The sequence below is a fragment of the Schistocerca piceifrons genome, chromosome 10, assembly GCF_021461385.2.
Source record: "Schistocerca piceifrons isolate TAMUIC-IGC-003096 chromosome 10, iqSchPice1.1, whole genome shotgun sequence".
Lineage (NCBI taxonomy): Eukaryota > Metazoa > Arthropoda > Insecta > Orthoptera > Acrididae > Schistocerca > Schistocerca piceifrons.
Window position 1 is genome coordinate 109,661,799 of NC_060147.1, and position 26,678 is coordinate 109,688,476.

The following is a 26,678-nucleotide window of genomic DNA, read 5'->3' on the forward strand; positions in this document are numbered from 1 at the left end:
CATGTATGTTCAATTAAAAGGAAAGTCAGTATTGGCTGTAATATTGATGGTTTATCGATAGCAAAATTGATTTTCAATCACATATTGATCATCTTCAGTGCTGTGGTGTACAAATTAAACTCATAGGCACTGGTATCAAGTTATTATCAGTAACCAGAACTGAGAAACAATCACAAATAATAAACTCATAGGCACTGGTATCAAGTTATCAGTAACCAAAACTGAGAAACAATCACAAATAATTATTTGTGATTGTTTTTCAGTTTTGGTTACTGATAATAACTTGATACCAGTGCCTATGAGTTTAATTTGTACACCACAGCACAGAAGATGATCACTATGTGATTGAAACTCGATTTTGCTATCAATAAATCATCAATATTACAGCCAATGCTGACCTTCCTTTTAATTTTTAATCCAAAACATTATGACTACTGCCCACTGTGAGGTTGAATGCCTCCTGGTGGTGTTGCAGGCATGTGACACAGTAAGGAAAGAATGTAAATGAAAGGCAGACAAATGGGCGGTCATTATAGTGAAGATGCAGGACACAAATGCTGAAATCCACTGATATTAATGGTTTTGACAAAAGCCACATTGTTATACTGCTTTGGCTGGAAATGAGAATCTTTGAAATGGCAAAGATGGTTGCCTGTCAGTGGAAAAATGGAAATGAGCATTTGACCCCTTCAGGGGCAGGTCCGGCCGCCTTGGTGCAGGTGTTATTACATTTGACGCCACATTGGGTGACCTGCGCACCAGATGGGGATGAAATGGTGATGAAGACAACATAACACCCAGTCCCCGAGCAGAGAAAATCCCTGACCCAGCCGGGAATCGCATCCGGGCCCCTTAGGACGACAGTCCATCACGCTGACCATTCAGCTATCGGGGTGGACGCCTGTCAGTGTACAACTTTCATGAGAACCTAAGGAAAGTGGTTGAAGGATGGTGAAATAATGAGTAGGCCATCTGGTATTGGACAACCACATCTCATCAAAAAATGTATAGGTCAGAGAATCTGTGACCACTGCCCACCGTGAGGCTGAATGCCTCCTGCTGGTGTTGTGGGCACGTGAAACAGTAAGGAAAGAATGTTAGCGGAAGAGCCATGAGTGGGCAGTCATTATAGTGAAGACATGGGCTGCAATTGTAGAAATCCTGTATATAAGCAGTTTTAACAAAGAGCATATCGTTATGGTGCTGCGGCTGGAAACGAGAAGTTCTGAAATGTTGGTGTACAACTGCCATGAGCACCTATGGAAAGTGGTTGAAGAATGGTGAAATAACAAGTAGGAGGTATGGTGTTGGACAACCACATCTCACCAAAAAATGTAGAGGTTGGAGGATCCCCCACTGTATAATCCAGGATATGCAGTGATCTGTGACAGATGTGATGATGGAATACTATGCTGGTGCAGGTGCAAGGGTTTCAGAATACACCAGACCAATGTTGAACATGGAGCTCCATGTCACTAAGTATTCCTGTGTTGACCCTACGATGTCATCAGTTATGATTGCAGTGGACACAGAATTACTAAGTTTTCAGTGTGGGTCAATAGAAATGTGTAGCCTGTCAAATGAATCACATTTCTTGTTGCACCAGATCGATGACTGGGTCCTTATACGCTGTCATCAAGGTGAATGGCTGCAAAAAACATGCACTGTGCCACAGATGCCAGCAAGTGAGGGCAGAGTTATGCTATACGGGGTACAATGAGCTGGGCTTCCATGGAAACTGTGGTGGTAATCGAAGGCACCATGAAAGCAGTGAACTATGTGCACATTATTGCGGACCACCTGGATCGTTTCCTGCTTGACGTATCCTCTCACTGCAACGACATCTTCCAGCAGGATAACTGTCCCTGTTGAAAGATCAGAATTATGCTACAGTTGTTTGAGGGGCATTATAGTGAACTCACATTGATGTCTTGGCCAGCAAATGTCCCTTATCTATAGCCACTGGAACACATATCAGGCACCAGCTGTTTTCCCACAAACCACCATTCTGTAATTTGCGAGAATTGCTTGACCTGTGCATAGAAATTTGGTGCCACATACTTTTGGAATCCTTTCAAGGATTTGTAGGTTTCATGCAAAGCAGAATCTCTGATGTACTGTGGTTGAAAAGTGGAACAATGTGCTATTAAACACATGGTCACAAAGTTTTGGCACATTGGTGTACAAGGACCAATTAGCACACACATCAGGATAGACTCTACAATACCTTAAGGTCACTATCCAGTTGTGAAGTTCACTGTACTTTTGCAGCATCAAAAAACACCCGACACATTTACATAAAATCAGTGCAGTTTGTAATAAGCATTGACCTGCAGTAATTTGGTAGTACTATACACTGGGGCAGTTCAATGACTCAATCGCTAATAAACATCACCGTGTCCAACAAAACCTCACTCTGGTACCAATGACATTCCAAACTTAATGTGTATCACAACACAGTCCATTTAAAATGTTCATTAATTAGTTGATAGAGTCCACTCAAAAGTTATTAGAGTTCCCAAGATTCACAGTGGCTGGTGTGCATATTTTCACGTACAGAACGAACATATTTGTGGCATGCGTCAACACTAAGAGTGCACTCAAATGTAGGTCTTACAATGCATAAACTGCCAGTTTTATAATATAATTGGATAGATAAAAAAATATACTCACCAATTGGCGGCAGGAGAAAACCTGTATGAAAGTTAATAAAACGTGCAAGCTTCCAGAACCAGCAGCTCCATCTTCTGACAAAAGGGTTGGAAGAAGAAGGGAAAGGGATGATGGAAAATGACTGTTGAGGTTTAGGAAATGGGGAGAACTATGGAAAAGTTGCCCATAATCCGGGTCAGGGGAGACTTACCAGACATGATGAGGAGGGAAGGCAGAATGTTGGGGCCTGCACGAATCAGTTTTAAAACCGGAGTGCTTAAAGATGGAAGATAGGATAGTAGCAAAACAGAATTACGAATAAAACATCATGCAAGAACTAATATGAGCAAAAGGCAAGTGCATTATACATGGTTGGCACATGAGGGGAAGGTAGGGGATGGAGGGGTAGGGAATAGACAGGTTAGAAAATAAAAGGTATATCTGTACCTTTTATTTTCTGACCAATCTATATGTTCGATTATTGCATAAGATAATTAGTTTTGGATAATTTAAAATAAGTTGCTGGTAATTTGGAATGCTTAACTTTTGAATAGTGTAGACCACATTTCTTGAATATATCGGTTGGTTCGCAGATTTTATGCATGTAGTGAACTGTAGATACAATTAACTGTAATTTGTAATTATAAGTAGCCCAATGAAGATTAGTTACATCAGTTTGATTGGAACAGTCAACATATAAATCTGAAAAATAAATTCCAGTGAAGTTAAGTGTAAATAATTAGTTGAGATTTTTATGTAAATTTTACGTACCATTAGATAATTTTTTTGAAAATAAAGTAAAAATCAGCAAAAAAATTTAGTTGTTTCTGGGTGTAGAAAACCAACAAATGGGAAGGATCCACATACAATGTCACAAGTTGGCTTCTAAAACACATGTTACAAGGTGCTTAAAACAAGTACTGCATACCTGTGAATGTATGGGATCTTAGATTTGTGAAAATAAAACATTAATGAAAAGCAGCTCCAGTTGTTTATTTAGAACTTTATTAAGCACACATGACCAGTTTCAGCCTTTATATTAGGCCATTATCAGGTGTATCTGAAACTACCAAATGTTAATACATACTATGATGGGTCTATAGATGTTTTTTTAATAACAGGTAATGTGAGACAATGCTTACATATATGTAGAGTACAGTTAAGAAAGAATATATAAAGTATGTTGGGTTGTAGAGAAGCAATGTTATATGATAAAAATGATAGAAGTCAAGTGGATTTAAAAAAGTATTGTGTCCAAAGGCATCATAAGAAAAATGGGCATTTGCAATATAAAAACTGCAGAATCTGATGCCTTAAAAAAGTTTAGCTTAAAAGTACTTATCTGATATTTTTTGAAATTACATTGCATATTTTCTGGATAAAATGGTGAAAAGTAAATGATAAAACAGTAGAAGTCAAGTAGATTTTAAAAAGTTTCATGCCCCGTGTGAAATTTACACTCGCATGAAAACAGTGAAGGAAAGGGTGCTTAATGTACCATGCACATTAAAGAGCACCAATTTCTTGGATATCTGCCACCCAGTTATTGACAATTTGCTTTAAAGGTATTCTGTAAGCTTACAGCTGTAGCTAGTTGCTTGTAAATGTACTTTTGTAACCAATTGACAGTGCACCCAAGCTATAATAGAGCCCTTAAAGTTCCCGCTGATTTGCATTTTACTCATTAGAGGCCATACCTGTATGTTTGACTTGTATGCCTCATTCACTGAAACTATTTTACACTTTTGTTAATTCCAATCACACTGCAAAGGCTGTACAGGTGGTAGAATGACATCTACTTATCTCACGATGGCATATGCCTTCTGGGCAATGGTAGATGTACTGATAATAGTGTCACTGTCATCCACCTACAGATAGCATAGTGGCGTAGCTACCTGAGTGAAATCTGTGTCTACTTTTTAATAGGAAATGCTCAAAACCGGAAGGCTCAGTGTGGTGCAAGCAGCCATGCCACTCATGCTTCCTACAGCCAACTGAGTGAGTTTGAAAGGGATCAAATTATGGGCTTCAGAGTGGTGGGATAGTCCTTTCAGAGAATTGCCAAACAAATTGGACGTGCTGTACTAGTGATGCAATGATGCAGGTTTCAGTGGTCAAGTGAACAATGTCACACCTGTAGACAAGGTTCTGGACATCCATGCAGCGCAGATGCCCACCAGGATTGTTGTATTATAAGGGCAGCTGCAGCAGATTGTACAGCTACCACAGTACAGACAAGAAGGCTTGTGAGCACAGACGTATCAACAAAAACAGTTGCAAACAAGATACTAGTAGTGGGGCTACGGGCACATACACCTCTGGCCTGTCTTCCATCCATGCTACAATATTGATGTGCATGGCTTGACTGGTGGGGTCAGAGGATCAAACAGAAAATGGAATGGTATGCTGTAGTCTTTGGTGATGAAAGCAGATTGTGCCTACTAGCAAGTGACGGCTGTTTGTGTGTACGATGTAGATCTGGTGAGTTCTGTCATGTAGAGTCCATTCATCTGAGACACACTGACCTCACCCCAGACCTTATGATCTGAGGTACAACAAGCTATGACTCTTGTTCACATTTGCTCGTTTTAGAGGAGACACTGACCAGTGTTCAGTACATGCAGATTGTTGGTAGACCTGTTCTTTGCCATTCTTGCAACAGGAAGGTGATTTGTCATTCCGGCAGGATTACGCTCACCCACACACTACCTGTGAAACTTAATGTGCTCTGCAAGATGTGTGGCAACTTCCCTGGCCAGCACAATCTCCAGACTTGTCTACAATCAAGCACATTTGGGATACAATGGGTTAAGAAATGACTGGTGCAACTCGTCGACCAACAACTCTTGTAGAATTTCCTGAACAGGTCAAGTGGGCATGCGAAACATATCCCAGGACAGTATTAACCGTCTGTATGATCTACTTGATGCCAGAGTCAGCACATGCATTGTCACCCATAGAGGCTACACCACATACTAACATGAGTGTGTCAGCATGGGCTGATATGTGGTACATGAGGATTGCTTGTGCTATTGATCTGTAAATGTAATATTCTCATGTATTCCATGTGCACTGCTGTAACAAAAACCTTGAGTGAATTGAAAACCACCAAAGGGGTGTACTAATTTTTTTCCAGCTGTGTGTGATGATTATTTCCATTTTTTATAATAGGAAATGGGAGACAGTGCTTATACATGTACAGTACAATGCAGAAAGGATATACAACTTATGTTATGCTGTAGAGAAGCAATGTCAAATGATTAGAAACAGAAGAAGTCTCGTGCCCAATGAAATGGGCACATTGTAATTACAGAAACTTCTTTGACACTATTAATATGATTAGCTTAAAAAGTTATCTAACATGTTTCAAAATTACATGGTATGTTTTAGAGGTAAAATGCTAATAGCAAATGATAAATCTGTAAAAGTCAATTTTTTTTTAAAGTTTTCCACCCAATGACATCATGAGGTAATGGGCATATCATAATTATAAAAAATGCACAATCTGAAAAACTGTTGACATGCTTTAGTGTAAAAGAGCTACATTCTGACATGATTCAGAGTTACAATTGCATGTTTTTCAAACTAAATACTGGAAGTAATTATTTGCAATTAATAAAAGTGTAAAATAGTTGCAATGAATGAGGCTTCCAAGTAGAGGTTAAAGGTATCCATAATGAGTAAAATTTGAATCACCGGGAACTGCTGAGAGCTCAAGCACAGCTTGTATGCATTATCGATTGCTTACAGAAGTATGTTTACAAACATAAAACAAACAACTGCTACTACCTGTAGCAGAGTATATTTAAATGGAGTTGACAATAACTTGGAGGCAGATATCCAGGAAATTGGTGCTCCATAATCTGCATTGCTTGTTAAGAGTCTTTCCCTTGGCATTTTTCAAATGAGCATAAATTTGTCACTGGGCATGAAAATTTCTAAAATCTACTTGAATTTTAGTGTTTTATTAGTTACTATTAGCATTTTATTTTAAAAATGTGCAATGACGACTCCCTTTAAGCTAAACAATGTTAACAATTTTAAGATATCAGATTGTACAGTTTTTGTAATTATGACACACCAATTTTTCTCTTGACATTATTGGATAAAAAACTTTTTTTTTAATTCACTTTACTTCTACTGTACTTTGTCATTTGATGTTGCACCTCTACAGTGTAACATACATTGTATTTTCTTTCTGCACTGTGCTGTACATACATAAGCATTGTTTCTCATTTCGTGTTATTAAAAAGAATCTATATATCTATCATATTATGTATTAACATTTGTCAGTGTCAGATACACTTGATAGTGACCTAATATAAAGGCTGAAATACTTTGTATAGACTTAATAATGTATCAGTTAAGCAACTGGAATGACTTTGAACAACAGTTGCAGTATCAGCATCATCCAAACATAGAAAAACTAATTAAAAAAGAATGATGCAGATATTACAGTCACTGCCACTGAGAAACAAATCAAATCATGTAGAGTGAATTAGGTCAGACAGTCCAATGGAAGCACAGTCAGATCTTATATATAATTTGTAGCTGTGTTTTCGCCTATATTAGCCATAATATGCTGTAGAACTCTACAACAAAAAATTGTGCCCAGTGGTTGGAAGAAAGCATAGGCCACACTTGTCTAGAGAAGGATAGCAGAAGTAATCCACAAACACTACTGTCCACTATCTCTGACATTCATCTGATATGGAATTTAAACATAATGAGGTACCTCGAAGAGAAAGACCTCCTGCATTGCACTGGTTCGAATTGCAAAAACATTGCTATACAAGATTCAATCCATGATCTTTCACATGGCATCCTCAAAACCATAGCTCAAGCTATGAGATGGATATACACTGAAGTGACAAAGAAACTGGTATAGACATGCGTTTTCAAATACCGAGATATGTAAACAGGCAGAATAATGCACTGCAGTCGGCAACACCTGTATAAGACAATAAGTGTCTGGTGCAGTTGTTAGATCAGTTACTGCTCCTACAATGGCAAGTTATCAAGATTTAAGTGAGCTTGAATGTGGTGCTATAGTGGGTGCAATAGTGGTGGGACACAGCATCTCCAAGGTAGCGATGAATTGGGGATTCTCCCATACGGCCATTTCATGAATGTACTGTGAATATCAGGAATCTGGTAAAACATCAGTTCTCCAAGATTGCTGCAGCTGGAAAAAGATCCTGAAAGAACAGGACCAATGGTGACTGAAGGGAATTGGTCAATATGACAGAAGTGCAACCCTTCTGCAAATTGCTGCAGATTTCAATGCTGGGCCATCAACAAGTGTCAGCATGCGAACCATTCAACAAAACATCATCAATATAGGCTTTCGGAGCCGAAGTCCTGCTCATGTACCATTGATGACTGCATGACACAAAGCTTTATGCCTTGCCTGTGTCCATCAACACTGACATTGGACTGTTGATAGCTGGAAACATGTTGTCTGGTCGGATGGGTCTCATTTCAAATTGTATCAAGTGGATGGATGTGTATGGGTATGGAGACACCCTCATGAATTCATGGACCCTACACATCAGCAGGGGACTGTTCAAGCTGGTGGAGGCTTCGTCATGGTGTGGGGAATGTTCATATGGAGTGATATGGGAACACTGACACGTCTAGATATGACTCTGAAAGGTGACACCTTTGTAAGCAAATGATCTTATCATATCACCTGCATCCATTCATATTCATTGTGCATTATGACAGACTTGGGCAATTCTTATAGGACAATGTTACACCCCACATATCCTTCTGAGTTTAAACACTTCCGCTGGTCGCCGAACTCCCCAGACATGAACATTATTGACCATAATTAGGATGCCTTGCAACGTGGTGTTGAGAGAAGATCTCCACCTGCTCATACTCTTACGGATTTATGAACAGCCCTGTAGGATCTGTGGTGTCAGTTCCCTCCAGCACTACTTCAGACATTAGTCAAGTCCATGCCATGTCGTGTTGCAGCACTTCTGCATGCTCGCAGGGCCCTACATGATATTAGGCTGGTTCACCAGTTTGTTTGGCTCTTCAGTGTAATATTTCTTTACATCCAAGCAGAGTGCCACACCAGTGATTATTATGAAAACATGATCACACAGGATGTCAAATGAAATTTGTAACTGGACTGGGAATTCCTCAACAATGAGGTCATAGTGTATTATCTCAGATGGAGTCATTGACAGGCAAAACATCAGGATTTTCCGAAAACTGTCTTGAGCAGCTAGTTCAACAGTATACATACTATGGAAATATTTTAGACCTTGTAGCTTCAAACAGGCATTACTGTATAGAGTGTGACAGTATAGAGAGAGGGATTAATGGTCATAAAGTCATCATACCATTGAGCGCTACTAAAGTTAATAAATCCATTAAGAAGACTAGGAGTGTATTTTGGCTAGAAAGAGCAGGTAAGCAGTTGTTAGCATCCCTCTCAGAAAATGAACAGACACCATTTAGTTCTAGTATGATAGATACAGAGGAATTATGTACAAAGTTTAAACAGATTGTAAATCTTACTCTGAAGAAGTATGTACCAAGAAAATGCATTAAAGAAAGAAAAGACTGACTGCGATTTAATAACAATGTTCAGAAATTGTTGAGAAAACAGACTGTTGTGCTCTCAATTCAAAGGTAGCGATTGGCAAAATTTAGAAGAAATACACACGTCTGTAAAAAGATTTGTGCGGGTTGCAGACAACTACTACCATCATACCTCAGCAAAAGATCTTGCCGAGCACCCGAGAAAATTACAGTCCTACGTAAAATTGCTAAGCAGGTTGAAGGCGTACATCTGGTCACTTATCAAGTCTGGTGTGGCAGAAGGAGACAACAAAAGGAAAGCCAATTTAAGTTTTGCAGTTAAGAATTCATTCACACACAAGGATCATACAAACGTATCTTCATATTACCCTCATACAGCCACTTGTATGAAGAGTATAGAAATAAGCATCCCTGTTGTGGAGAAGGACTGAAAGATGGAACTCCAGTTTGATTTCACTGAAAGTACTCTTTCCCACTGGCCTCTTACTCAACTTGCATTTATCAGAAATCTTTCATCCAGTGAGAAGTCCCAGCGACTGCAAAAGGTGCAGGTGACTACTATATGTAAGAAGAGTAAAATAAAGGACTCGCAAAATTAATTATCATTAACACTGGTTTGCTGCAGAATTTTTGAACATATTCTCAGTTTGAATATAATACATTTCCATGGATGGGAAAATTGTCAACAAGTCAGCATGGTTTTAGAAAGCATTACTCGTGTGAAACGCAGCTCACCCTTTTATCGTGCAATATCCTATGGAGGATGAAGGGTGATGAGGGAACTCCATGTCCTAAGATTTCCAAAGAATTTGACATGATGCCCCACAGGAGACTATTAATGGAGCTATGAGCTTACTGAATCGCTTTCCAGCTATGTGAGTAGCTCTTAGGCATCTCAAGTAATCGAACATGGTATGTTGTCCTCGATGGCGAGCGTTCATCAGAGACGAGGGTATTGTCAGGACTGCCCTGGGAATAGGTGATAGGACTGCTGTTAGTTACCATACACATAAACAGTCTAATGATCTGAAGAATGAGCACTAATCTATGTATGTTTATCATTGATGCTGTGGTATACGGGAGGGTGTTGTCATTGTTGAGTGACTTTAGGAGAATACAAAATGACTTAGACAATATTTCTAATTGTGTGATGACTGGCAGATTGCTCTAAAGGCAGAAAAATGTAAGTTGATGCAGATGAGCAGGAAAAACAATCCCATAATGTTTGGACACAGCATTAGTTGTGTGTTGTTTGACACAGTAACATTGATTAAATACACACACACACACACACACACACACACACACACACACACACACACACACACACACACACACACACACACACAATGTAGCAAACAGATATGAAATGGATCAAGCATGTAAGAACGGTAGTAGGGAATGTGAATGGTTGAAATCAATTTACTGGGAAAAAATTTGGGAAAGTGTGATTCATCTGTAAATGAGACCACATACAGAACACAAGTGCAACCCATTCTTGATTACTGCTTGAGTGTTTATTATTATCTAATTATTAGTGTGCTATTTTTATGTCCCTTTTTACATAGATACATACGAATTTTTTTATGTGTACTGTTCACCTTTTGTGTGTTTGTTATAGAGTGCATAGTGTCTTTTGAAAATGTTGTTGGAAAATGCTGTGTGGTGTACAGTAACAACTTGACTGTACCAGTAATGAAGTGGTCATGTGAAGGACCAGACAGATTTTACTTCACAGAAACTTTTAATTCGTTGACAAAGACATTCAGTAGGCCTACACCTCGAGGAGAAGCATCCCTTCTTGGAAAGCGAATCAAGGTACAGGTAACACAGCATACTGTTTATAATGTATATGTTCTGCTGTATCTTAATCACATAATTGATTGTTAGAATCTTCTCAGTATATAAGCAATTTTGCTTGGTTGATGTAATTTTATTTCAAAGTATCCCCAGAAATATGTCATACATATTTTGATACCTGATATATGTATGTAAAGGATACGGGATAAAATAGTGCTAAATGTGTTTCTATATTATAGGGTTTTTGCTGCAGTCTGATTGAAAACAGATTTTTGGTGCCCAGATTATACTGGGTTTTAAAAGTTTTTGGTTCCACTTACAAATTCATATAGTTTTTTCTTTACTCATGTGCCCTTGTGGAACTGTGGTGTCCTGCACAGTCCAGCATGTCTTAGCCTATGAATTTTTATGCACACTTTCCTACATACGCTTCACATTCTCACAAGTGTGTTTTTAAAAACGTGTGTATAATCTTTGTGTTTACTTCCTACAAAGTGTTCTTCTATTGTCGTTTTCTTATTTTTTGGTGGATGTATGCATTCCAATTTTAGTTAGTTTGTTGTTGTTCTGTGGTGGTGGTGGTGGTGGTGGTGAGGGGGGGGGGAGGTAGGAATTGAGAAAAGAGGGGGAATTTGGGTAGGAGCTATTAATTTTTCTTCTTCTTCCTCCTGAATCTTCCAATCTTCTCTTTTCTCCAATACTTTATCTTTCGACATTTCATCCCGCTGTAGTCCTCTCCAATACACATGTGTTTGGTACTTACACGGAGTCTGACAGAATGAATAGTAGTATATAAAAAGGACAGAAACTGGTAGTAAATTGAGAGAATTATTGAAACACACACTGAAAACAAAGAAAACTATATGCCATTACAAATCATATATGCCCTTTACTTGGTTTTCAGTAGACCACCATACAAATGATTGCCTTTCTATTCCATTCCATTCCTTTTGCTCATTTCAGCCACCAAATGAGGGGGGGGGAGCGCAGACTCCATTCTTAAGTATCCCCATAAGAAGTCAGGGGCCCTCAAATCATGCTGCCCAATGAATGTCTCTGAACTGGGAAACCAAGAAAATGACACCATGAGACATTCACGGATGGGCAGGCCAAATGACATGTTGGCCCTTCCTGTTGGAACCGAATGTTGTTGTTCATTCAAACCAGTCATCACTAGCAATCTGTACTGTAGATCCTTATCAAAATATGGACTCATGGTGCCAAACAAAGCCACACTGCACTACACAGTCACACATTCACAGTGCAGGGTTCTCTCATGCAGCAGATGAGGATTATGTTGATTACATGGTACACATTACCGGTAGCTCTGCTTATTTACACCAGTGTCTACATGAAAATGGACATCATCTGCCATCAGTAATTAAAGTTCCACGTGAAGGTTAGTTGTACAACTTTATCTTGTTTTTTCAGTTTCTGTACAACCTGTTATTTTTTTGGATTGAAGTGCAAGGAGTGATCTGGCATTGTTGGCACCACGGTGTGTCTGGCAGCAGAATGGTGAGGCCTTCAGGTGAGTCCTTGACTTGTCTTCTCCACTCTTACCGTGGTCCTCTGTGTTCTTCATTGCCCTGGAATTTTCTTCTTCTACTAGATACAGTATTAATAAATTGTTGCACTCACTGTACAATTGATCAATGATCCAGAATTTTATCATGTCATTTCAACTCAAAATGGTGACAAAAGAGTTACTGCACTATGATGGGAGACATGTTATTTTTTGAATAAACCTCAGTGGTGAGTGCTCATTGTTCTTATCCCTGCAAGACTACAATTACAAATGTCCACCCTTCCATAGAGCAGCTCACAGATACTTATTTCATGCAGGCACGACAACAACACCATATTATGTGACTCAAATGCTGCTATTCATTCTTCTGGGCCCTGTATATTGGTGGAAATAGCATTGATGTGTGAGGGGAGGGGAGGGTAGGGGAGGGGAGTGGAGGGGGGTCGGTGTTATTAGGTACCTGGATGTGGCTTTGTTTTATCTCTCTGTTTTGTTTTAGTAGATTACAATATCACTAGCTCATTGCTTACATTAATCTGGTTTTTCATTGCATTCTTGTTCAAGGACCTTTTTGTATATCAAATTTCTGTTGTAAGTTAGCTCTCTGTTGCCATTGCTCTGCATAATAAGTCTCATGTCTGTTCCATGTTTGGTGTTTCATGGTCATGCTTCTTCAAAGTCTCAGCAAAAGCTGTACAGCTGTTTTTAGTATTGCTGTTTCTTAGATATATTCTTTGCATTACAAGGCAAAGTGAATGGAAGATCTAGCCATAGTAACAGCATCATTTTCACATGATGAATGGGGAGTAAAACTAGTAATAGTGAACCCTCCAATATTGTTAGCATTGTTAGCTGCAACAGGCAGAAGACATGCTATGTTGGTGCTGACATTTTAGCAATTTTGACTGAGATAAACTCATTCTGCGGAGTTCTTCTTCAGCATGTCAATGTAGAAGTGTCCACAGAATCAGCTAAGTGAAAAATCTGTGCAGTAGGCATGTCCTTTGTGTGAGACCATGCATACAAGCTGTACAAGACTCATGTGCTGATTTGAAGTTCTAGATTCAAGCTAAGCGAAAATAAAAGCCGACTTCGAAAGTTTCCTAAGTGTGAGACCATGTGCACACGACATACAAGACTCGTGGTCTGATTTGAAGTTCTAGATTAGCATATTTACTGTTTGCATTGCTCCTGCATAATGTTTCATTGATTGTATCAATACCCATTTGTACTGTTATATATTGTGAAATTTCAGATGTTTGCAAGTGCTGCAATAAACTCATACTGTTATTTTCACTTATAGGCTTAAACTTAATTGTGCTCTTTTAAAATTTCTGAGAACAGTAGGCCTGTCTTTGTTCAGAACAATCGTTCTCTAATTTCATTGTACAATTATGTGAGAAATAGGTTATTTTTGAGATTTTTTGGACACTATATTTTTGTAAGTTACCAATACGAACGTGTTGGATACATAATTTATTTCATAGCAATTCAGCATTTTCAGTTCACAGTTCTGCCAAAGAATACATCACCCCAGAATTTCATTGTATATCAACAAAAATAAATGTGCATTTTTGAGAATTTTCGGAAGCTACCAATGTCCTATACATAATCTATGACCAATTTGTAGAAAATTGACATTTGTGATTTAGTAATTGAGCAGATTTTATAATTAATACACTGTATTACATCTAGCTTTCCCTTAAAGAGGAGTAGCCCTGCACATTATCAGCATTTTTCATAAATTTACTTTTTTCTCCAGTTTGCTAACAACTATAATTAACCACAAAACATTTTAGAAAACTTTTAGAACAGAATTTTGTGTTGCCTTAATATAAATTTGTTTTGTGTATTTGTTTCAATTCTTATAGGGAATTAGCAACTTTTTAGCTCAACACAGATTAAAAGATAATCAACAGGATTATATTAGAACAAATAAGCCCTCCGTCACAAATATTAAGTAAAAATTGACCAGATTTTGACGCTACTATGAGCGTCATCTTCAGAATTAGGCTAACTGTTCTAAAACATATTAGGTATATAATACCTTAAAAAAATAAAGTTTGTACTGACTGGAAAAAGATGCAATACTTACAAGTTACATATTAAAAAAGATTTAAGCTGGAAAGCTAAGGGCTGCTCGTACTTTAGTGAACAAGGGTTGCAACAAGGGTTCTGAAGACGACGCTTATAGTAGCATCGAAACCTGGTCAGTTTTGACTTAATAATTGTGACCGAGGGCTTATTTGTTCTAATATAATTCTGACATGGTCACTGAACCTTAGCAGCTGTGTCCAAAGTTTTATAATCAACAGGCTTAATTTAAAGTTATTTGTCCACTGCCTTGTAATACATTGCACCAGCCAAAATGCAGCTGCACTTGGAATGCAGCACAACAATAGTGAATTTAAGAAAGCTCTAAAAATATTTTTGCTAGAAAAAGCTTTTCACAGTCTAGATGAATTTTTAACTAAATAAATTGTAATATTTTAATATTATATAATACAAGTTGACATAATGCCACTATGAATTTTATTTAACCTGAGCTCTGTAACTGTGTGTGCTCCGTATCTGTTTTCTTTAGTGTTTTAATGATTCTAAGAAAATATGTATTTTCTTTTTCTATATTGCTGCCCAAAGAATTTACTGTATAAATTTTTATATAATTATGTACTCAAATTTCTGTATATGCTATAAGATTATCAGATTGTATTTGTAAAAAACTGACTCGTTCCACGTCCTTGTGTATCCAACACAGTTGGACCTATGGAACATGAAATAAATCAAATCAAATCATCAAAGAGACTTTGGAGGTTCTGTGATAAGCTATGCTGTGACTTCTTGGGCTTGTGCCATAGGGTTGAGAACTATAGGGTTCCCCTAAATGGGTCAGCTGTGCACTACACATCAGAGACTGCTACGCAGGTAGCTGACTGTGTGTGGGGTGCACACAAGGATTTTTTAGATTCATTGAATCCAGATAGCAGTAACTGTAGGAAACCCAGAAGTATCAGTGTAAGGTCAAAGAAACGCCTTCCAATACTACAATCCCAATGATAAGCTGCAGACACATTCACATCAGAGTGCCAGAGTTTGTAGTGCTCATGAAGAGCAATGAAGCTCACATAATATGAGATACGAAAGCTGGTTGAAACCGGAAATTGACAGCAGTGAAATATTTGAAGAAAATTTAAGTGTATATTGAAAGGATAGGCAAATGGGAAATGGTGGTGAGTGTATGTGTTACAGTAGACAAGTAACTCAAATCCATTGAGATAGAAATTGAAGCTGCATTTGAGACTGATTTGGCAAGAGTCAGTGTCGGTGGAGGGATAAAATGATAATTGGATTCTTCTACTGTCCACCAGACTCCTCACCTGATGTAAATAAAAACTTTAGAAACAACCTCAGTTCACTTGTACATAAGTTTCCCATTGACACTGTAATTATCAGTTGAGACTTTAATCATCCAACAGTTAACTGGGAAAATTAAAGTTTAGTTAGTGGTGAGCATGATAAGACATCTTGCGAAACATTACTATTTGCCTTCTCTGAAAACTATCTAGAACAGATAGTTAGAAACAATGCTCATGATGGAAATATATTGGATCTACTGGCAACGAAGAGACCTGACCTCTTTGAGGATGCCCACATAATAACTGGTATCAGTGACCATAACACAGTTGTGGCAGCCATGATTACCAAAGTACAAAGGACAACCAAAACAACCAGAAAGATATATATGTTCAAAAATGAGATAAAAACTCAATAGTGTCATACCTCAGTGAGGAACTGGAAACTTTCAGCACAGGGCTGGAGCATGCAGAGGAACTCTGGCTCGAGTTTAAAAGAATAGTTGACTAAACACTGGACAGATAAGGACCCAGTAGAACAGTTGATAATGGGAGGGAATCTCTGTGGTATACAGTCACTGTAAAGAAACTTCTAAAGAAAGAGAGAGTATGTAATAATTAGCATAGGGCTAAAGATAGAGAGATGCTGAATGAGGCAGATTTGGCTATCAAGAGAGTAATGTGTGATGCCTTGAATGACTACCATGGCAGAATGTTGTCAAATGACATTTCATAAAATCAAAGAAATTCTGGTCCTTTGTAAAGGCTATTAGTGACTCCAAAGTAAGTGTCCAGTCCCTAGCGAATGGGACAGGAACTGAAATTGAGGGCAGCAAAGCAAAACCTCAAATGCTTAACTCCATTTTCAAATGTTCCTTTTTGAAGGAAAACCCAGGAGAAATGCTGCCAATTTAATTCTAACACCACTGAAAAGATGAATGAAATAAGTATTAGTGTCAGAGGTGTTGTTAAAATTTAACAAAGTTCCGGGGCCCAATGGAATCCCTTCAGATCCTATACTGAATTTGCAGCTGAATTAGCCCCTCTTCTAAATGTAACCTATTGTAGGTCCCTCAGACAAAAAATCATGGCCAGGGGTTGGGAAAGAGCACATGTCACATCCCTCAGCAAGAAGGTTAGTAGAAGTGATACACAAAACTATCATACAATATACTTGTATAATAGAAGGAAACATTCCACGTTGGTCTTTAAATATGTCTGCTTGTGTCTGTATGTGTGGATGGATATGTGCGTGTGTGCGAGTGTATACCTGTCCTTTTTTCCCCCTAAGGTAAGTCTTTCCGCTCCCGGGATTGGAATGACTCCTTACCCTCTCCCTTAAAACCCACTTCCTTTCGTCTTCCCCTCTCCTTCCCTCTTTCCTGATGAGGCAACAGTTTGTTGCGAAAGCTTGAATTTTGTGTGTATGTTTGTGTTTGTTTGTGTGTCTATCGACCTGCCAGCGCTTTCGTTCGGTAAGTCGCCTCATCTTTGTTTTAATACAATATACTTGACATGTTTTGGCTGTAGAATCTTAGAACATATTCTGAATTCAAACATAACAAGGTATCTTGAACAGAATAACCTCTTTAATGTCAGCCACCATGAATTCCGAAAATATCAATAATGTGAAACCCAGCTCTCACTTTTCTCTCATGTCATACTGAAAGCAGTGATTTAGATGCAGTATTTCTTGATTTCTGAAAAGCATATGATTCAGTACCACACCTACGCTTATTGTCAAAAGTACATTCATATGGGGTATCAAATGAAATTTGTTACTGGACTGAGGACTTTGTGGTACAGGTGCAACATGTTATCTTGGATGGAGAGTCATCATCAGATGTAGAAGTATCTTTGGGTGCACCCCATGGAAATGTGTTGTGACCCTTGCTGTTCATGTTGCATATAATGACCTTGAGACAATATTAATAGTAATATCAGGCTTTTTAGAGATCATGAGGTTATCTATAATGGAAGTACTATCCGAAAGAAGCTGCATAAATATTCAGTCAGATCTTGATGAGATTTCAAAGTAGTGCAAAGATTGGAATCTTGCTTTAAATCTTCAGATGTGTAAAACTGTGTACTTCACAAAATAAAGAAAATGTGGTATCTTTTGACTACTATATCAGTGAGTCACTATTAGAATTGGCCAACTCATAGAAATAGCTGGGTGTAACACTGTTGGGATAGAAAATGGAATGACTACATAGGGTCAGTTGTGAGTGAAGTAGGTAGTAGACTTTGGTTTATTGGTAGAATACTGGGGAAATGCAACCAATCTACAAAGGAGGTTGCTTACAAATCACTTGTGCCAGCCATCCTAGAATACTGCTCAAGTGTATGGGTCCCATACCAGACAGGACTAACAGGGGATATTTGAATGTACACAGAGAAGGGCAGCAGTAATGTTCACAGGATTGCTTAATCCATGGCATAGTGTCACAGAGGTACTGAAGAAACTGAACTAGAAGACTCTTAAAGATAGATGTAAACTATCCCGAGAAAGTTCGTAAACAAAGTTTCAAGGACCAGCTTTAAATGATGACTCTAGGAATATACTACAATCCCCAACATGTCACTCACATATGGATTGTGAGGATAAGATTAGAATAATTACAGCATGCACAGAGGCATTCAAACAACATTCTTCCAGCACTCCACACGGGAATGGAACAGAAAGAAACCCTAATAACTGGTACAATGGGACATATCCTCTCCCATGCATGTCACAGTGGTTTGCAGAATACAAATGTAGACTGTTAAAAGTGGAGCATTTCCAGAAATTGCACATTCATGTGACAATGTTCTACATAGCACAACTGTTAAAAAGCATTGCTTGACAGCATTGCTCCCACACTACCACTGTGGCAATGTTTATTCACAGTGTAATGTGTTTGAGTAAGCCACTGGCTGCTTTAACTCTGATGCCTCAGTTTTTTGTAAAAAACTATTTACACTATCTGTTAAAAAGAGGAGCACCCAGATGACATGGTTGGATTTCGGTCTGACTTTGTACATGTACACACCGTTGGCTGATACATATATGGTTAAAGCTGCAGTTTTCTACAAAAGCGAGAATATCCTCCAGAGTACAGTAGCGTTGTTAATGTTTAGTGTTGTTATCAATCCTGGTAAGATATATAAGGAGTGTAAGCAATGTCACATGTTTTTGACTGATCACTGTGAAGGGTATGAAGATGCCATGTACTCATGTGAGACAGCATTATCAGCACCTGACCGAGTTTGAAAGAGGCCTCATTGTGGGTCTCCGTTCAGCTGGCTGTTTGAATTGTGCAGTATTCAGATTTACAGGTCTTGAGGTGTGTCAGTAGCCCGATGTCGGACTGCACAAGGACACAAGTGCACGCCACCATCAAGATTTCGGTTGATCACATACGATCTCCGTTAGAAAGGTTTGATGTATCGTGCACCGAGCATGTTGTAACCCTTTCACACCTGTGCATTCCATTGGCTCTGTGCAACAGTCCATGGTGTCCCACTCCACTGGTTGGAGACTACAAGCAGCTGGACTGGGGAATTACCACCCCATTTGTAAGCTGCCATTAACATCACAACATGAATGGCTACATTTGGAATGGTGCCGTGACTGGAAAGTGTGGACTGCCAATGACTGGTGCCACACTGTGTTCAGCAGTAAATCATTGTTCTGCATTCTACATTTACGTCAGTACTCCACAAAGCATCTCTCAGTGTGTAACGGATGGCACTTCTCATACCACTGACTGTTCCCCTGTTCCCTGTTTCGATTGACAATTGTGTCTGTGGAGAATGATCATCATGTATTGGCTTTAATTTCTTGAATTTTCTCACTGTGGTCAGTTTGTGAGATGTATTTGGGAGGAAATTTTTACGATCAGGTGAAACTACTACTGTGGGTTCTTTGATTGCTCTGGGAGAATGCACATCAACCTAGAACACACGAAGTATTAGTTAATTTTATTATATAAATGAATAAAAGATTTACTAAACTTTGACATACTTCTTAGCCACAGGAGTACTAGATAATTTATGAATGTCATGGGCTAACAAAGCATCACTTGATGCACAGATTAACAAACTGTTCTCTTGCAGTACAAAACACAACACATATCAAGTACATTTCATCACTGTCCTATTCAATGATGTTGACTGCTGTGACTGAGGTCTCAGACTGGGGTGGAGGTCTCACTAGCTCGACATTATAATGACCTCAGCCCGAGGGTGAAATCAATGTGAATGTGCTGTCACAGTCTGGATGGATGTTGTGGCAGAGCTGGCTGATTTTTTGCAAAAACTTTATGGCAAGTGGTCATTTGTTCAATCTGAGCATCCATGCCCTGCCAAGTACAATTATGGCAGGTGAGTTGCTTTGTACAAACTGTGCTCCCATGACCTTGTTGCAAGAAAGGCAGAACTTCCCACTGTAGGGATTGGGGAATCACAACATGCACATCATCATTCTCTGTTTGCAAGAGCAGAACACTTGTTTGTGCAAAAAGTGTGTGATGATTTGAGAAACAGAATTGTGCCACTGGTTGGAGGATTCTTTTCAATCTGCATCACCACCCATGGCACATGTATTACAAAACAACCTGAGGAGCTGAGACAGAAGCAGTTGCAGTGGCTACACACTGAACATCAAGGGGAAAATTTTGGAGACATTCAATATCCTGCAAACAGCTTTGAAAGTATGATTCCTCTGATGAATCTAACACTAACCGAAACCACTTGTCAACATTTGAATTTTGGGCAGTGGGCCTGTACAACAACTTATACTGACAATTAAACAATTAACAGAGCCCAATGTTACAATTTTTGTGCTGTCCAAGGGGGGATGAGCTTGACAAGATGGAACGAGGCTGTAAAAGTCTGACGATGTGTCAGCAAATAGGACTTCAGACAGTACAAATACTGGTGGAATTTCATAACACCATAGAAAATGATGAGAGCCTCTTTTTTTAGGCTGACTGTAGTTAAACTACACTTTGTGAAGAGTTTTGAAGGCAAAAGCAATAAGTCTCTCAGAAGAACAAATCCCATAAGAAGATGCATCCACGGGTAACATGACAGGATTAGCTGGGACAAAGTGAATCAAACACCTACAACTTAACAATGCCTCTTTCAATTGCTGTAATGCATCCTGGAATTCTTTGGAGCATACAAAATGAGCATTACTCTGGAGCAGCCAGTTAAGTAGAACAGGAATTTGTGCAGCATTAGGAATAAATTTTATGTAATAGGTGAACTTCCCCATGAGTGATTATAGCTCCTTAGTATCATGGGATGCAGGAACATCTCTTATGGCAGCTGAGTACGATGTAGCTGTGCGTTTACACTGTGCATTTGTTACATAACCTAAATAGTTCAATCCTTCCTGGAAGAACTTTAAACAACAGTCTAAATTTGCTAAATGATCAAGAGGCATATGAACTGTGATGACAGTATCATCTAAATAGTATGTAGAAGGGAATTTTTGTATTAACACTGTTCCAGGAGCTGTTGACAGTTTCTCCACAGAGTTTAATGCAAGGCATTACACTTCAGGACCAACGGTGTACAAAAAGTAAGCATTGCACTCCGTATCTGTTATTTTTTAGGTAGGAAATTGGCTTAAAATTGCTTCTTGTAGTCTGATCATTCTTCACCCTGACTGTGGTACAGGTTAAATTTTGGAGCAGCTACTGATGGCAATGCTACTCATTTGTGTAGTAAGGATATCAGTTGGCTGACAGCAAGCAGCTGCATGTGAAACAATGAAAATTGGTTAGAGACATTTCCCATGGTGGTTCAGACGTGGTGAAATGACATGTTATAGGACACACAATACAAGTGACTAGAAGCAGAGCAGCAAAATTTAGAAAAACGACACATGCAACAGGCAGGCAGCTGGTGTGGATTATGAGCCAGTTAAACTCTGATCGTCATCAGCATTTCTTGTGATGAGGTGATACTACTTTCATCTGACCATAATTGTGGGTTAAACAAATACTAACAAAGAGATAGAGGGGCTGGCCAGTACTTACCTCAGCTCAGTACAGCCGATAGATACACATAAAACAGAACTTAAAATTTACATTCCTAGCTTTCGGAACAAATGTTCCTTCATCGGGGAGGAGAGAGGGGAAAGAAAGGGAAGAAGGGAAAGGAGATTCAGTTACTCACAACCCAGGTTATGAAGCAACAGGGAAAGGAAAATGGGAGGGTAGCAAGGATGGAGGCATGGTTGCCAGAGGGAAGCCAAAGATATTCTGAGTAGAATTTACAAAGTACATTTCATCAGAAACTTTAACGATTGTCACTGTTCTACTTGATGACACTATCTCGAACTGGGGCAGAGCTCTCAAATGCTCGGCACTGTATTAACCTCAGTTTGAGGGTGCTGTTACGGTGAGAGGGGAGGCATCGTCTTCAGGAATGCCTCTCACGTGTCATTTTGAGTTGCAGTGAGCCCTCATCAATGTCAATGGTTTTGATTCACATTTTGTGGCTTTACATGAAATACCTTTTTTCTCAATCGTGGGCAGATGCTCGGAAGGCTGCCCCCTGTCTAATAAACTTCACGCCATCGAGGAGACTTCCACCATCTCACATTCTTCCCTCTGCCTCTCCTGGTGGGAATCTACCGTATCTACCGTACTTTGTCTTTGTATTGGGCGTACTAGATTGACCTACAGTTTTTCACTCTGCAATGGCCTGCTCCCCTTTGTAATTGTGGTGCTCCACTCACGGTGATCTGTATTTAGCTGGTCTGTCCTTGCCTCTTGGTCTCCTTGTTTTTACCTACCCCTGTCCTGTTCTTTCCTCTTCCTGCTGCCCTGATGTCCCTTTTGACTCTTTGTTTGCATGTTGTCCCTTACCCTTTGACTGGACTGTGCTGTTTGTGTTGTTCCTCTGTCAATTTTGGCCACTGTAGATCATGTTACCGATGACCTTACAGTTTGGTCCCCTCCCCCTAATCAACCAACCGACCATAGATACGCATTGCCAACTTTGGTGTGGAATTGCGATCTCTGGATGATACCACAGAAGTAGTACATTGTCTGACTCTTTCCAAGAAGTGGTCTCCTTAGATTCCAATTTGAACCTTTCCTTGATGCACAGTGTGTCTCTTGTAGTGTCTTCCATTGGAATTTGTTGAGCATCTCTGCAATCCTCTCATGTCAAATGAATGATCCCATGACAGTATGTGCTGCTCTGATCTGACCCTCTGTGCCCAGTGACTAACTGTATTTCTGTCAACAATAAATGCTCCATAGACTTTGCATAAGCATTTGTGAATATTCCCAACAGTTTTTTTCTCTACAGTGAGAAATTCAATGATGGCACATTGCTTGTAATGTACATCACATAAAAGCTTCATTTTGAAACTGTCCTGCAGCTACACTATCTGTTAGAAGTGATGGAAGCTTGGCACACTCACTCAGGAGACTTCAAATAATACATACATAGTGCTTTGCATTTGCTTCATTAAAGTCAGTACCGCCATTAGACTGTTGTTTATTTACAGTGTTACGTTTACACTTACACTGTCATATTAAAATACACTATTAATATGACAGTATGCCATCTTAGGCAATTTATAACACTTGATAATGGCACTTTGAAGCCGAAATCATGATTGATGGTGGTAGTGACTTTAAACAAATATATTATGACTGTAGACCCGCATTATGAAAAAATTACTTTGCATTTGTGGCATTGTTTTTGGCTGAGAAAAAAAAATGCAGTTCATTACTTCTGGGCAACCCTCATTCCACTTAAGATCATTTTGGATAGTTACTCCTAGATGTTTCACAGTAGATACTGTTTCCAGAAAAATAGTGCAGTCATAGAGTAGTGGATTTCTTTTCGTATGCATTCACAATATGTTGCATTTATTTATGTTTAGGATCAACTGCCAGAGCCTGCATCATTCATCAGTCTTCTGGCATTGCTGCTTTCTTATAGACAACTGAATCAGCTACAAACAGTCTTAAATAGCTTCCAACACTTTTTACTAGTTGATTTATTTACATTATGAACAGTAATGGTCCTATAACAGCTCCTTAGGGTAGTCCGGAAATTACCTTTACATCTGTAGGTTTTCATCCATTAAGGGTGACATGTTGAGTTCTACCTGCGAGGAAGTCTTGAATCCAGTCACAAACCTGGTCTGATACTTAGTAAGCTTGTATTTTTTTCACTAAATATAGTGTGGGACAGTGTCAAATGAGTCGAGAAATGCAGCATCAACCTGAGCTGTGTTAACGAGAGCACCGCGCATGTCGTGGAGGAACAGAGCGAGATGAGTTTTGCAAGATTTCTCTTTGTGGAATCCATGTTGATTTTTATAGAGGAGATTTTCATTCTCCAAAAAAATCATAACATTTGAGCGTAAAAAATGTGAGTGTACTTTATGTGAGTGGTCACTTTAGCTGCTTTTGTTATCTGCATGTGCTACTTGACCCAAATTCTCAGCTTGTAGCATTGCCTGTCCTTTATTCTTATTGCTCACAGCTTTACCCAATTGCTGCAAGAGTTCAGACATAGTGTGCATACACACTGTAATGTAGTGGTACTACAGTTTATCAACACACTGTGAGACACACACACATTAGTTGACAAGTTGTGAGCCAATCTCAGCTATATTAACCCTTTTGCAGCTGTTGAGGTTGAGTGTCCTGCTTGCCCAGCTGGCTGATGGGGGCGAACATATTATGCGACTGGTGGGCTGCCAGCCGACACAACCTCAGGAGCACTGTACTCTATGGGCACTGTGGACTAGTAGCACTTTCAAGAATGCATAGAACCACTCAGCAACAATACTCTTTACAAAATCAGTATCACACAGTATGGTCACAGTAGTTGCAGTTTCAGATAACGACGAAAGAAAGCTTCAACACTAATCCAAGCTTTCTATTATAAGTTTATGCTGGGCTGAGAGAAAGTTGTTTTAGAAAGGTTATAAGAACTTTTTTATTTGGGACTGAAAAATCCTGTAGCTAGAGAGTTACACAACCAACATATGTGCCTGTAACCGATTAAAATTTCTTTGACATCAGACAAATACATTTCAAGATACATATCTTCAAAGTGAGCAGTACCTGGCAAAGACACCCAAAACTCAGACCATCTTCTGTTCTGTGTGGCATCAAGTGTTATTGAGAAACTGTACATATTTTTCTTGCACTGTTTGCTTTTTTCAATATCTGATACATTAGTTCTATAGGATAATTCATGCCCTTTCAGATTATGTATGTTTGTATCATGTGTACTTTGTAGATTAGGAAATGAAGCTTCATTTGCTTGGCAGTGCATACCATTTGCAGTTTTGTATGGCTGCAGGAGTTGCTGAGAAATTGCGCATATTTTATTATTTTGCTGCACTGTTCTCCTTTTGTAACATCTGAGCCACCAAATCATGTTGACTTATTGCCACAATATTTCAGCTGGCAACTGTCCAGCCATCTTCAGATGAGTGTCTGCCACTGGAGACCGCTCATTCACGGTGTCGACTTTATAGCGAAACTTGGTGCAGACACGTGTGTGCATTGGTGGCTATCATAGGAGCATCCTCGGTCAAAACCTGCACCCTCTGCAAATACTGGTGTATAGGCACATGCGTAAAGGTGAAACTACATGCCTACCCTCTGTCAGAATGTGTGCTCATGGTGGTGGTGGTGGGGGGGCGGGGGGGGGGGGGGGGGGGAAGCATTATATAGCACCAGATGGGTCATTATGAAGAAATGTTTTCTCTCAGAAGAAATTAAAGAGATCACAGGATCCAAACCTTGTCCAGTTGAAAGCCATCATCACGATTTATGAGATCTTGTGTTAGAGATATTTCCACAGATTAGTGTTAGAGATATTTCCACAGATTATTTAATTACTGAATTCCTAAACGATCTCATCGGGATCTCTTTAATTTCTTCTGGGAGAAAACATTTTATTCATTATGACAGATCTGGTGACATCTGATGTTTGTTTCTAGCACCACAAGTGCGCATTGTGATATGGGGTGGACACACAGTTGTAATGTGCCTGCGCACCACAGGTGGAATAGTATTAGTATTGGGAGAGGGTGCTGATTTCAATAGAGGATGCGCCTGTGACAGCCAGTAATGTGCATGTGTCTCCATGACATTTTTTGCTATAAAGCTGACACTGTGAGCTAGCAATCTCCAGTGGCAGGCACTCACCTGAAGATAGCTGGTCAGTTACCAGCCTAAATATTGTGGTAAGAAGTCACTGCAATGCTAAAACCTCAGAATATTCAGTACACCAGTAAAGCTTTAAGAATCACATCTAATATGTCAGTTCATTAGGATAATTCATGTCCTCCTGATTATATATATTTGTGCCTTTGTCTTGTGGAAATTAGAAAACCAAATTATATTTATTAGATTGGCTCATAAGGAGAAAGGAACCAGCAGTAGGTGACAAATGTAGTGCTTTCCAATGTTAATAAGAAGAGCAGATAGTGATAGCATTGGCATCCAGAATGATGAAATGTTGACAATAGCGAGGCACTATTCTATTGTGGAAGTTTACCTGCTCCCATACCCAGGAGTACATGAGTGCTCTTAGGTGTCAGGTGTTCCTACCTGCCTGGTATACAAGGTGGTCCATTGATCATGACCGGGCCAAATGTCTTACGAAATATTGTGTCAAATGAAAAAACTGCAAAGAACGAAACTTGTCTAGCTTGAAGGGGGCAATCAGATGGCGCTATGGTTGGCCCGCTAGATGGTGTTGCCATTGGTCAAATTGATATCAACTGCATTTTTTTAAATAGGAACCCC

General features: G+C 39.2%; 1 protein-coding gene across 1 annotated transcript in view; it reads left to right on the top strand.

Moving 5' to 3' along the window:
- The window catches only part of LOC124718729 (DNA (cytosine-5)-methyltransferase 1-like), a 78,878-nt gene that overhangs the window by 911 nt on the left and 51,289 nt on the right, over positions 1-26,678 (top strand). Inside the window, exons 3-11 of the mRNA XM_047244346.1 lie at positions 10,832-11,034; positions 11,279-11,455; positions 12,178-12,409; positions 12,476-12,541; positions 20,148-20,198; positions 20,376-20,585; positions 24,355-24,440; positions 24,540-24,677; positions 24,939-25,067. Coding sequence (XP_047100302.1) covers positions 10,832-11,034; positions 11,279-11,455; positions 12,178-12,409; positions 12,476-12,541; positions 20,148-20,198; positions 20,376-20,585; positions 24,355-24,440; positions 24,540-24,677; positions 24,939-25,067 — 1,292 coding nt within the window. The remainder of the gene's footprint in view (positions 1-10,831; positions 11,035-11,278; positions 11,456-12,177; positions 12,410-12,475; positions 12,542-20,147; positions 20,199-20,375; positions 20,586-24,354; positions 24,441-24,539; positions 24,678-24,938; positions 25,068-26,678) is intronic.